A 12,741-nucleotide genomic window follows, 5' to 3' on the forward strand; every position below is an offset into this window, starting at 1 on the left:
CATCCTCTGCAGAGTCCGAAGGAGGAAGCCTCATGGGGGCTAAGCTGTTCTCGTTATTCATATTTTCAGGAGGTAGTGCACTGATTACACCTGACCTGGGAGCACTAAAGGTTTACGCTGTTAGGAACAAGATCCACTGACCATTCACAGAGGGAAAGAAGGAAAGAGAAAAAGCCACCGGCCCAGGTGGTGACATGCAGCCATCCCACAGAGTTACAGCCCTGCATGTGTTTCAGTTCGATTTAGTAAACATTTATTAAGCATTTACTGTGTGCGAGGGATTGTGCTTGAAGAGAGCGGCAGAGTTCCAAAGTTTAGTATAGGTTCTAGGTGAGCTACAGAGTGCTGGGACACAAGTAGAACTACGCAGACAGTCTGTCCTCAAGTAGCTTACATATTCATGGAGGAAACACAACTTCTAAACAGGAGCTGGAAAAACGGGAGGGATTAGAAAGGTGGAGAAAAATCTAGTGGAAGCGAGTCAGTCTTAGCCTGGAGATGGATGCAGCCGTCTTGGGCCTGGGCTGCCTTCTTACGTGGGAAGTTTGGGGTCAAACTGGCCAATCCCAAGGCGAAGTTTCAGGGCTGGAAAGGAGTCTGGGGGTGGAGTAGCTTTCTACAGTGAAGGGCTTTCAGAGGCGCATGGTAGAGGTGAGCCAAAGGGCAGCCCAAAGAGGGGTGATTACCCCCTGGGCGGCAGGAAAAGCCACGGTCAGGCCTTGGCCCTGACCTCCTATGAAACTGAGCATCTCATTTAATTTCCATGCCTTAGGCAAAAGCTGATCTATGTAACAGGGAGTCCCTGTGGGAGGTATGCCTACCCTGAAGAGATCACAGGGCCTTTGGCCAGTTTATTCACTCCATGGTTTATCCTTTCTAGATCTGTATCAAGAGACACAGCTTCTTTGCCTTTCCCAGTATAACCAGTGCTATCTGAGAACTAATTTAGTCAAGCATCACGGGGTCATCGTGCTGTATGTAGGTTGCACCATTAGAGTCTTTGCTAGCCCTCAGCCTTCCGAACCCTCCCCCCCCCCTTCTGGTGGGGATGTGCAGTGATGGGGGGCAGGTTGGTGGGAAGGGCTGGAGATAAAGCTAAAAACTACAATTCTTAGCCCATCTCTAGAATTAATGATCCAATTTCGGTGTTTGTGGTGAATCAGGCTTTTAGGCTCTTTTGATTTTCTTATGACCACTGGTTTACATTGCTTAAACTTCCTAAAGAAATGACCATTGTATTAATGTCAGGGTTGTGGGTTTGTTTTTTTTTTTTAAACTTGTTTCCCCTTTTTCAGTGTCATCATCTTGTTAAAAAATCAGATAGTTATTTCAGTTGCATGCTGTGTCTTTACATTTTTATTCTGCTAATTTAGGATTTATTTTGATCTCCATACCAACAAATTGATGGTATGATTGTATTCCTAGAAGTAAGGATTATTGCTAATTAAATAATTAACTTTACCTTTCTGTTAATAAGGTTTGGGCCGGTTATTGTGTGATTGACAGCTACAGCCTCAGATGGTATCCCCTGCACATCAGAGTTAGAGGAATAAGAATAAGAGCTGAAGTTATCATGATGCTTTGAAGTTTGCAAAGTAGTTTACGTGTGTTATTTGCTCCTCACAACAGTCTTGTGAGTTAGATTTTATTATCTCCATTTTACAGATGAGGGAACTGAGGCAAACAGGGTTTTGTGACTTGCCCAGGGTGACACAACTACTAAGTGTCTGTGGTAGGATTTGGATTCGGGCCTTCCTGACTCCAAGTCTGGTGTCAGAACTCCTCCCTGCATCATTTACTGACACATTAGCTTTAGAAGAGGAAGTGGGCCGAGAAGGCTGGACCAGGTCAGCAGTGCTCAGGCTGATGAGAAATGGCAAACTGCTCCAGTACCTTTGGCAAGAAAACCCCAAATGGGGTCACTGAGAGCTGGACACAAGTGAAACTATTGAACAACATCCTTATGCTTTATCATCATTGTTCTGAATTCATGATTGATTTTTAGGTGGGTCAGATTTCTTACGTTCTTTCTTTACATTGATGTTATTGTATAAATTGTTCTCCTTATTTTACTCTGCATCCGTTGCTTTAAGTCTTCTCAAGTTTTTCTGAAACTGTCTCTTTTGTCATTGCTTATGGTACTATGCATTTTTGCCATGACTAAAACCCCGATATAAATGTTTTTGTGTATTTGGGGCTTTTTGTGCTTTATTTGATTTCTGTGGCATAGGCTTAATAGGGATATCATGGGTCAGAAGGTATGGGCAATTGAACATCTTTTTAAGTTTGTAGCTCCAGATTTCTTTCTAGAATGGTTGGACCAATTCAGCATTCATCTGATTTTAATAAAAAAACCCTGGATTCCAAATTCACTGCTCGGCCTGTAGCTCTGTCTTGTGGGGAATAGCTTGTGTTCCAGCTTAGCTGATGGCTAGTGCATGAAGGGCACTGTATGAAGAAAGGCTGCCAGGAATATCTTGGAACCAGATTGGGAAGAGCCAAGAAAACTGAGCTAAGGAGCCCTCTTCAGGTTATAGGAGGCGAGGGGTAGGGGGGAGAGAAGCATCCAGGATTGTGGCCTTTGATCAGAGGATCGGACTGCTAATACTTATGATGAAATTACCTGTGTAGAAGTGAATGAGCTTCCTAGGCTTCTGTTTCTTCAATTAGTAAAGTAAGTGGGCTAAAGCAAACAGCACCTGGGGTGCACTCCAAACTGTGGGTCTGATTGTCAGCCGCTTTTGACAGAGGACAGATTTTGGCAGTGAGACCCAGTAGTGTCCAAGAGCTGAGTGCAGAGAATGACTCTGATAGAGAATCCAGGTGAGAGAGAAGAAAAAATTTCATCCAGTCTGAGCGTGCGTGGGTGAGGGGTGGGGAAGATGGACACGGTGATCAATTTGAGGTGCTGGTGGACCCGCACCATGTCTGGCAGGTGTCAGTGGTACAGACTTGAAGCTTATTTAATGACATCTCTGTGGAAGCTACATAGATTTGGTAATCATCTAAATCACAGGCCCTGTGAGTGGGTGAGACCCATTAGGAAGAGAACGGAGGAAGAAATGGGAAGTTCTCCTCCAGGGGAGTGGAGGACCTGCTGAAGGGGGAGGGGTGGGGAAGCAGCTGCTTAGGATGCCAAGAAGGAGAGAGCTTGGGTAGAGCAGCAGGACGTTAGAATCTTAGGGGGAAGCACTGAGCAATAGCCTCCAGACGGAGCAGATTGGGTTCTTGTATGCTCTTAGAGCCGCCCAGGCAGTGTGAGTGTGAGTGGGGAGCTTGAAGAGACAGTCTGCAGCCGTCAGCTCCTGGGTGGCACTCTGGTGTCCCAAATCTCCTGTAGGAAGACATGCATTTCACGCAAGGGCCTTTGTTCTTCCCGGATCCCGCTGCAGGCTGATCCCTTGTTTGTCCATTCGTGTCCCTCCCTGGGAACATGTCATCCTTCCAATAGAAACTGAACTCCCAGAGGGCCAGCATATCTATTTCCTTACACTGAAAAATTGAAACTGTGACCTATTTAGAGAATAATCATACTAGTTCACATTTATAAAACACTTTCAGTTTACCAAATACCATTTTTTGAAACAGCTTTAAGATAGCACATTACAAATCATGAAACAATCTAAATTTGTGATTTGCCTGGAACACAAGGCTCACTAGAAGTGGCAGAAGGAGACCCAGGCCAAGTGTTCTTTCCACTAGACTCCCTCCAGTCAGTTTCCATTTGTCTCACAAAGTTGATAGATAACTTGCCCCATACTCTTAGGAAAGCCTGACGTTGTCATGACATTAAACTGAGATATTTTGTAACTTTACAATTCCGTGCTTTGCTTTTTCAGCAGTCTAAACGTGAGTTCCTAAACTTGTCATTAGTCTATTTACAACTATGAAGTGAGTCTTTCTGAGGGGAAGAATTGATAGGAATGCTGCTTTATGTCAAGCGCAGTCTGCACTGTTGGGGTAACCCGGCCTCCTTCTTTCGGTGCCCGAGTTGGTCAGGGGTGGCCTCCTTGGATGGTCTATGTGATTTGTAGCTACTCTCCTGGAAAAGCCTGAGGTTCTAAAAAATGTAAAAAACTAACCTCTCCCAGTAAAGGTGCAGTGCTCTTTGGTAATTCTCTAAATTCTAGTTTCTTAAACTGTGGATTGTGGCCCCATCTGGGGGTGTCATAACTGAATGCGGGGGGGAGGAGATATTATTAGTAAGTATTTGATTTCTATGTCTATCTTATATATCTATATAACTAAGGTCACAAGAGTTTTTCATTGGGAAAAGTTTAAGAAGCCCTAGTCTGAATGCCTTACATATAGACAGACAGCTTCAGTTTTTCTTGCAAGTTTCATCTAATTTCTTTCCAAATTACCAATAAGGGAAAACCTATTTCTGATTTTATATCGCCTTACTCAGGTTTCCAATGTAAAATAAAAATTCCACTGTAGAGACTGAAATATCCAAACAACTTCAGTTGGTTACAGCTTTCTTCGTGTTTGGAGTCAAAAAATCTGACTTTGTTGCTTCCTTCTTTGTGTTAGCTCAGTCCCTGGAGAAACCAAATCCTTGTGTTTCCTGAGAGAGCTTCTTAGCTGCTGCATCTCCCATTAGCCTTGCCTCGTCTGTTGAAATATTATCAATCCCTTCAGCAGTTTCTTAGAGAATATGATTTCCGGATCACTTGTTTATGAGCAGAAGAGGTCTTAGGTGATGATTTCTGCTTAAGAACTGGCCCTATGTCCCCATGGGATCTGCTCAGTGTGACCCAGCCAGATGCTTGCTGATCTCTCTGGAGCACCTACTTCATCCTGTGGTTCCTTTTGTCTTGTTTTACAGCTGTGTCTCCTTAACCGTTGTGTTTGTAGTAGGTCTTGTATTTAATGGAAATCTTGTCTTTTTCTTTCTTTCACACCAGCAGTCAGTAGACCACATTGCATTGGAGAGCTAAAACGCATTTAAACCCATTTCTTATTCTAGCTTATGATCTCATTGTGGAATTGAGATCGTTTTCTAACTAATTAACTGCCTCACCTAGATTTGTGTCCTTGGATTTCTGCAAAAAGAAATTCTTTGCTGGGATCTAATTCATTGATTATAAGATTGGAAGTAGCTGCTATTTGTGCTGTGCTTTAAGGGTTACACAACACTTGACATATAGTAGCTCATCCTCATATCCAATCATGTGAGGCTTAGGTACTATTGGAAGTATGCTGATTTTACAGATAAAGAAACTGATTCTAAATGTTTAGAGAGGGAGGGGTTGAAAAGGGGGGGAGACCTTGGGGGATCCCGGATGGAATGGAAGGGCTTGAAGGGTGGAGTAAGGCCTCCTTTTCCTGTGAGAAGGGGGGAAGGAGGAGAGAGGGCCCGAGGGATGGGAGAGGAAGGAGGGGGGCTCGCTGGGAATTTTACCTTGAAAATAGGAGGTGAAGATCTCAGCTGAGAAAGGGGAGGCTTGGGGGGAGATGAAAAGGTTTGGAAACTCCATTGAGGGGAGCAGAGAATGCATTCATGAGGGCGATAGATGAGGGTTGTCTCCAGGGTCACAGCTCTTTATACACCGGGAAGCTCAGGGAGCTTTGTATGGAAACTATCTCCTGAACACAGTGTGACTGATCCCCAGGTAGTCCCTCGAGTCTTGGTCTAGGGCTGGGAGTCAGCAACAAGCCCCTTTTGTGTACCAGACCCAGGCTAAGTCCTGGGGGTCCCTGCTGTCATGGAGCTCCCCCTGCACACACCCCAAGTTCTGTAGGAGAGATGCCTAGAGGGAAATCCCTGATATGATTAAGGGAGAGCAGTCAGGGCTTGTTGTAGAGGGTGAGCTCTGGAGGAAGAAGAGGAGGAGGAAGATAGACACAGAAGCAGAATTAGTAAGAGATTTTTCCAGGCATGAGAGACTGTGTGCAGACAGGATTGGCAATGGGTGGCCCGGAGCGGCTGAGACAAGGAGGGGAGGAAGAGGACTGGAAGGAGGTGAGAGGTGAGGCAGACACCCTCCCGTCTGGCTACCCTCGCTTTAGAGGCGAGGAATGGGGAACCAGAGAGCGTAAGGGACTTGCCAGGAACCTGTAGGTTCCACGTCCTGTCTCCAGAGCCTGGGCTGCCCGTGCTGCAAGGGCAGCAGTAATAACAAGGCTGCTGTTCCAGTCCTGAAGAGGCCTGAGGCGGTAGGGGGACGGGCCTAGCTCTGGAGGCTGTCCTGAGCTCGGACCAGATCCGGGCACTTCCGAATGTGGAATTAGATTAACTAACGTGAGCCCCCGAGGAGAGGAGGGCAAGTGGGGCATTCTCCCCCTTGGAGGGGGGACGGGGCTCCGAGGTTGCTGGAGGGACCGCCCCGGCAGGCACAGCAGGCATCGCACTTGAAATAAATGTGATAAAAGGTGAAAACTTTTTAAAAAGCAAGGCGGTTATTTAGTTGTATATATCTTGGATTTAATCTGCTGGTAGTGATTTGCAGATGCCACGTGCTCCAGGTTCTGACTCTTGTCCCAACTCTGTTGCCTCCTGGCTCTGTCACCTCCCGGGCCTTTTCTCATCCATCAGGGACTGGCTCCTCAGAGTTCCTGTGAGCAGGTCGCCTTCTCTGGCCAGGGGCTGTTGGGTTTTTTCTTACTGCATTAAACATTTGGCTTTGTGCTCATTTGAAGTTAAATAACTAGTAAGTGAAGTGATGCCTCATCTGGTCGGGCTTTAGCCAGGAGGTGAAATCTAATAACTTAAACGTATACCTTCAAATGCCCAAACTTCTACAAAATTTTAACCCTTTTCTAGGAAAATAGACTATTACACTCCATTGTCTTCTTGCACAGACCTTCTGAGTACTGTCTGTGCTGTATCCTTTTGTTGAGATTTAGCCCAAAGGCTTGGGCCCAGACTTGAGCCTTTTCCTCTCCCTTTCTTCCAAGAGGGGGTTCAGGTGTTGACTCTCTGAAGGTGACACTCAGCTTTGGGGTAGCAGCCCTGCTGCCTCTCCTGGGCCACTTTGCCTCCTGGACATTGGGAACTGGCTTTCCCATAAGTGTGTCCCAACACCCCACAGATCCTCAGCTCTCCCTTGGCGCCTGTATCTACCGAACTTGTCAGTTTGACTTTACTTCACCAGTCTCCCCAGCATCTTTTCCCTTCACTCCAGGGCCTTCTCACCTCCCAGCTGACCTCTTACAGAAGCCTCGTAATTGGTGTTTAATGTGTCTCCATAGCTGCTGAATTGACCAGACCAGCCTCATATTCCAGGGTAGGCTGCTTATTCCCCATAGGGTCAGAGAGTCATCTCTGTGTTGGACTTTGACCACCCTTCTGCCTGAGCCAGCGTCCTACCTTTCTTCTCTTCATCTGTTTCTTAGTCCTTAGAGCAGGTCCCATCTATAGGAAGAGCAGTTTCCTGATTAGGGACTGACTGATGTTACTTTGGTCTGCTGCTTCCAGGCTGCTATGAGCCATCTGACCCTACTTGTTGAGAACTGGAGGTTCTCTGACATGGGGCTTCAGATTAGGGGATCTCTGTTTCCAGAGCTGACGCACCTTGTTTTGCTTACTTCAGGGACCAAAGCCAAACGTGCTTGCAAGAAGACTTTTAGTGATGGATAACTGGGGGTTCTGATTAAAATGCTGCTGTTTATAACATAATCTGAACATGCTGTTTTGATCAATACTAGTATTGATCTGGTTGGATTTTTAAAAACACCATAAGATAACATTTCTAATGTCTTTTAATGTCAGTATATGTTACTTGGTGGCTAATTTGGTACATTTAATGATATAACTGATAAAGCCCTTAACTTTTTCTTTCTTTCTTTATTTTACAATTATCTTCTCTCTTTCTGTTCTACAGGGAGTGACTATTCCCAGCCAGAGGCGCTATGTGTATTACTATAGTCACCTGTTAAAGCACCATTTGGATTACAGACCAGTGGCCCTGCTCTTTCACAAGATGATGTTTGAAACAATTCCAATGTTCAGTGGTGGAACTTGCAGTAAGAACTTTTATCTTCTCGTTTTTTGCAATTTTGTGTTTTACAGAACTAGGAAACCACATAAAAATCTGGAAGGGACATTTATGTAGAACGGGCATGTTATTCTGGGCTGCAAGAGAGGGATTTGCATCATGAGCAGTTCAGATGTCTCTTGTATGACTTTAGGAAAGTAGGAAAAGGGTGGTGATGATTATGAGTAGGTGTTGTTTGTTTGTATCTTACCTAGTATCAGGGTTTGGAATAGACAGAGGAGGTAGATGACCAAAATGTCTCAATGTAAACCACAACTTCCCTGGGCCTCATTTGGTGCCGTACAGGGATGTTCTGAGGAAAGAGCTTTGTCATCTTTAAAGCGGCATCTAAATGTGAGTTACTAATTTACCAGATTAAAATCATGGCAGCCGCCTTAGCCGGAGTGGTGGGATGCCTCGTTAGAGATTGAGGCTATTGGTCTGGCGTCCTAGCCCAGCTTCTCAATTGTCTGGGCAGCAAGGCCTTCACCAGAGAGAGTCATGGGAGTCTGGATTTCAGTGCTCACCTTTGTAAAGCGCTCACTCTGGCTGTTTCTGTCAAAATTAAGAAAGATCATCTGGCCAAAGACAGGATCCTCTGTTGACTGGTCGTTGGGGGGCTTTGAGTGGATGGAGCTACCAGGCCTAATCCTGGCAGAGTGGGGGGAGGAGAGCTTCCTCCACCCTCAGCTTGTCTCATTCTGCTGCTTGCTTCATATCTCTATTACTCTTCTTGGGCAAAACTGCTATACAAATGATTAAAAATGGACTCCAAACAATATTACATCACCAAAAAACATTTTTTTTTCACCTTGTAAACTTAATTTTTCTTTTGACATTTTTGGTTTGAGTCTTTCTCACTAGTATGTCAGCCTTTTTGTGGTCCACTTTGTGTCTTTTTACATTCCTAAAGAGGTTGGTGTAGTGAAAAGATATCAGATTTGAGGGTTAATTCTTGGGTTCAAAACTTTGCTGATCATTTCCCTTCTCGAGCTTCTGTTTCCTCCTCTAAAATGAGCGGCTTGAACTCAAGAAGCTCTGCGGACCTTTGTGTTAGTCCTCCATGCCCCTCGAGACCATAGCTCCTTCTTAGAAGAATCTTTTTTTTTTTTTTTTTTTTTTTTTTTAAAGTACTCTGGAATCAAGGAAAAACTGAATTTTAAAGTATGTGATCAGAAATTCTGTTCTGATCAGAAGTTTCCAGAGATATTTCCTTCCATCAGCACTGAATGCCAGCTCTGGGGAAGGCTGCTGGCCTGGGTAGGGATGGGTGTTCTTGCCTCAGGCAGTTTAGGACTTAAGACAAATCTTCAGTGTGTGAAAAGTGAGTTAATGTAACATTTAAGTCACAAATAAAAAAACTCTGGGAGATGTGCCACAGAGCATTATGTGGTGAATTGTCCAGGAAGCGGGATGAGTTGGGAATGTTGAAAGGATCAGAGCCTGGGCCTTGAAGGCCCAGGATGATCAGGAAAGAAGGGCATTCTGGGAGCAAAGGCAGTCATGGGAACATGCAGGCAGAAGCGGGGAGCAGCTTTGCACGGGGTGCCAGTGGGAGGCAAGAGAAGCGAATGAAGATTGTAGAGCTGGAATATCAGCAAAAGGAGCTTGGATTTATTCTAAGCAGAAACGATCCACCCAACACTGTTGAGCGGGGGAAGAATCTAAGCAGAGATGTAGTTGGGGAAAATTGATCTGGTCGTGTCATACAGCAGTGATTTCTCTCCACAGCTCACAACACTCCTGAGGGCAGTCTGAACTGAATGGGATTATTGTTGGGAATTAACAAAATGGATAAAAACAAAAAGCAGAGATAGCAGGACATTCTGAGTGAAAGGGTGGCCTGCAGGGGTTCTTAATCAGTCTGGATTAGCAACCTCTGTTTCTCTTTGAATTTGAGCCTGCTGTTGATTTTGTGTTGGAGAGGGAAGGAGCCCACCAGGCTGTTTTTTTTTTTTTATAAACTAAGCATGAGATTATGTGACTATAGGGTGATCTTAACATCTGGGGTGAGCATTGATTACAGAAAGATTGGACTAAATAGAAAAGAAAGCACTAAGGAAGAGGGGTGATGAGTGGCGTGAGAGAGGTGCATATCCCCGTCTCCCAAGCAACTGTCGACCTTGGGGTGGGGCAGGGGGGAGGAAGGAACACTTCCTTTTTTGTTTCTCATTCTGGCCCCTGGAGGGGACACTACTGAAGCATGAGTAGTCCACTGAGGGGGAGTCTTTAGCAGCCAAGAGCTTGTTACTTGGTGAAAACTTTCACCAGTGCATGTGCCCATTAATTGTTTCCAGTTTATCTAGTTTGTACAGAGTAGTTTGCGCGGTGTCTCCTCCGTTAAATCGGGGAGTGCCTTGAGAACAGGGACTAACTCTTCCCTTTCTTTGTAGCCACAGTGCTTGGCGTGTGGTAGGCGTTTAATAAATGCTTATTGACAGACTGATCGACTTTTTAGTAATAGCTCACATTTATGAGACATTTTTATTTTTCAATTTGCCAGGTGCTTTCTTTAGAAAAACTTCATCAACCACATGATCAGTAAGCATTTATTATGCACCTACTATGTGCCACATGGTATACAAGGAACACAGACCCAAAAAATAAACCCTTGAAAGACTTAGTCTATGAGGTTTTGGGGTATATGTGTGCATCGATAGATAGATGAAGTATCTGCAAACTACATATATGCAAAATCCAAGGTACTTATGGGAATCCTTAGCCAATGGGATGGGGTTCAAGTAGAACCTTCTGCAGGAGGTGTCCCTTGGGCTGAGTCTAAGAGGCAGAAGTTGAACAGGAAGTGCAGAGAGGTGGAGTGTCAGGTGGGGGGGGGGGGGAGCAGGAAGGTCATTCTTGCTGAATCGTATAGGAAAGGAAGTTTGTGGAGGCCTGGCAGTGGGGGAGGGTTTTAAGTGCTCAACAGAAGAATTTACTTGTCATCCAAATGATGTTCCCGGACCGCTGTGGGTTATCAAATAGAAAGATGATGCAGTAGGAAAATTGCTTAAGCCGCTGCATCAATCAACAGGATTTTAAGTGCCTCCTCTGTACCGGCTACTGTGCTAAGTGCTGGGGATACCAAGAACGGCAAAAGCCTGCCCTCCAGGAGCTAACAGTCGGATGGAGGAGATAAGAGATGGGGAGACTTAGAAAGCATTGTGGTGGGAAGATGTGAGAAAGGAGGAGGGATGTGGCAGTGGGAGTGAAGAGAAGGGACCTCTGGCAAGAGAAGCTAGGATTGGGCGATGGATCGGGATTGGGCGATGGATCGGGTTTGTGCCATGGCCGATTTGGGAGCCTGGATGACTAGAAGGATGCTGCAGGCGTCAAGAACAACAGGCAACTTCAGAAGAGGGTTTGGTCAGTCAGGAAAAATGGTTCTCTCTCTCCTGCTGAGCTCATGTCTTTGGGACGTCTGCTTTGAAAAGTCTGGCAGCTAGAGAGAGACTCACGTGTAGAGGAGAGTCCTAATGGCCGAGGAGGGTGGTCACTCGGTGATCCCATGTGAAAGAGGATGGAAGCCTGGCCAGGATTGAGCCCCCGGGGGCCCCTGAGGAGCACAGGATGGATGGGGATGAACACGTCAGGGAGCCTAGAAGCATGGCAGCAAGAAGCTGCAGGGGTGGGGGAGAGCCGCAGAGCTTGGCAGCAGGGACATGGTTGGCACTTTGGGGGGCAGTTTTCTTTTGAATCAGGAGGTCGAAGGTCAGATGACAGAAAAGAGGAAAGACTGTTGAGGAGTGTGGACAGCTTTCCCAAGGAGTTTGGTTGCAAGAAGGAAGAGGTAGAGGAGGGAGCAGGAGTATTCTTTGAGGGTGGAAGGGAAACTTTCATTTGGGTTGAAAAGTCCCATGAAGTTTGACAGACAGGAGACTGCACTGAAGGTCACTTCAGTGATTTGTTGGAGGTGTCTGGCTAGTCCGGGCGCTTTCCCTGCTCCAGCAGGGGCTCTGGGATGTCGATGCTTCTTAGTAAATGCTTGGTTGGTCCCACATGTCACCTGTCTCCTTGGAGAGCCAGGAAAACTGACTCACTTCTCATTGGTTTTCCTGCTTTCTCCATGATGCCCAATGAACTTTGTGAAGGCGTGAGACCCTTGTCTCCTTCCCCGGACCAAGACTTCTATTCGAATTAGAGGAGACTCTTCCTCTTTGGCCCCAGAGCAATTTTGGTTTGGTTTTAAGAGTCCTGTTTCCAACCCTGCCAAGAGAGCAGCTTTTTTCTTTTGGAACATGTTGATGCAAGGAAGAATATTGCGAGTATGAGACACTGAACAAATAGGTTCCTTGTAGATGCCTTTCTTTTAATAGAGGCAATATTGATAATTTTTCAATCCTAGACAACTTGTTTCATTTTTCCAACAGGTTGGAAGTTGATGTTGTTTCTCTCTTTAAAATTTTAATTTCTGTGCTTAAAAACATAGTCCTGTTGTGTATTCATTGATTGTTTTAACATAGTAATATTTGTGCTTCAGTGATATTTTATGATTTCTTTTAGGGATTTTTAGCTTCTGGGTTTTGTCCTTTTTCTGTTTTTGGGTTTTGTCCTTTTTCTGTTTGTTTTTTGTTTTGGGGGAGTTTTTTTTTGCTAGGCAATCAGGGTCACAGAGCTGGTAAGTATCACATATCTGAGACTGGACTTGAACTCAGATCCTCTCTGTCCACTGTGCTCCCTCATGACCCCTAACATAGTTTTTAAAAAAAATCTATTTGGGGGACATTTTTTGAACTTTATATTCTTGGACTCAACAGTGTCACAA

At 45.3% G+C, this 12,741-nt stretch overlaps 1 protein-coding gene across 1 annotated transcript in view; it reads left to right on the forward strand.

Annotated features, from left to right (window-relative positions):
* The window catches only part of PTEN (phosphatase and tensin homolog), a 72,190-nt gene that overhangs the window by 51,517 nt on the left and 7,932 nt on the right, over nucleotides 1–12,741 (forward strand). The window contains exon 6 of the mRNA XM_031956985.1: nucleotides 7,827–7,968. Coding sequence (XP_031812845.1) covers nucleotides 7,827–7,968 — 142 coding nt within the window. The remainder of the gene's footprint in view (nucleotides 1–7,826; nucleotides 7,969–12,741) is intronic.

Source organism: Sarcophilus harrisii, chromosome 2 (genome assembly GCF_902635505.1).
Source record: "Sarcophilus harrisii chromosome 2, mSarHar1.11, whole genome shotgun sequence".
NCBI lineage: Eukaryota > Metazoa > Chordata > Mammalia > Dasyuromorphia > Dasyuridae > Sarcophilus > Sarcophilus harrisii.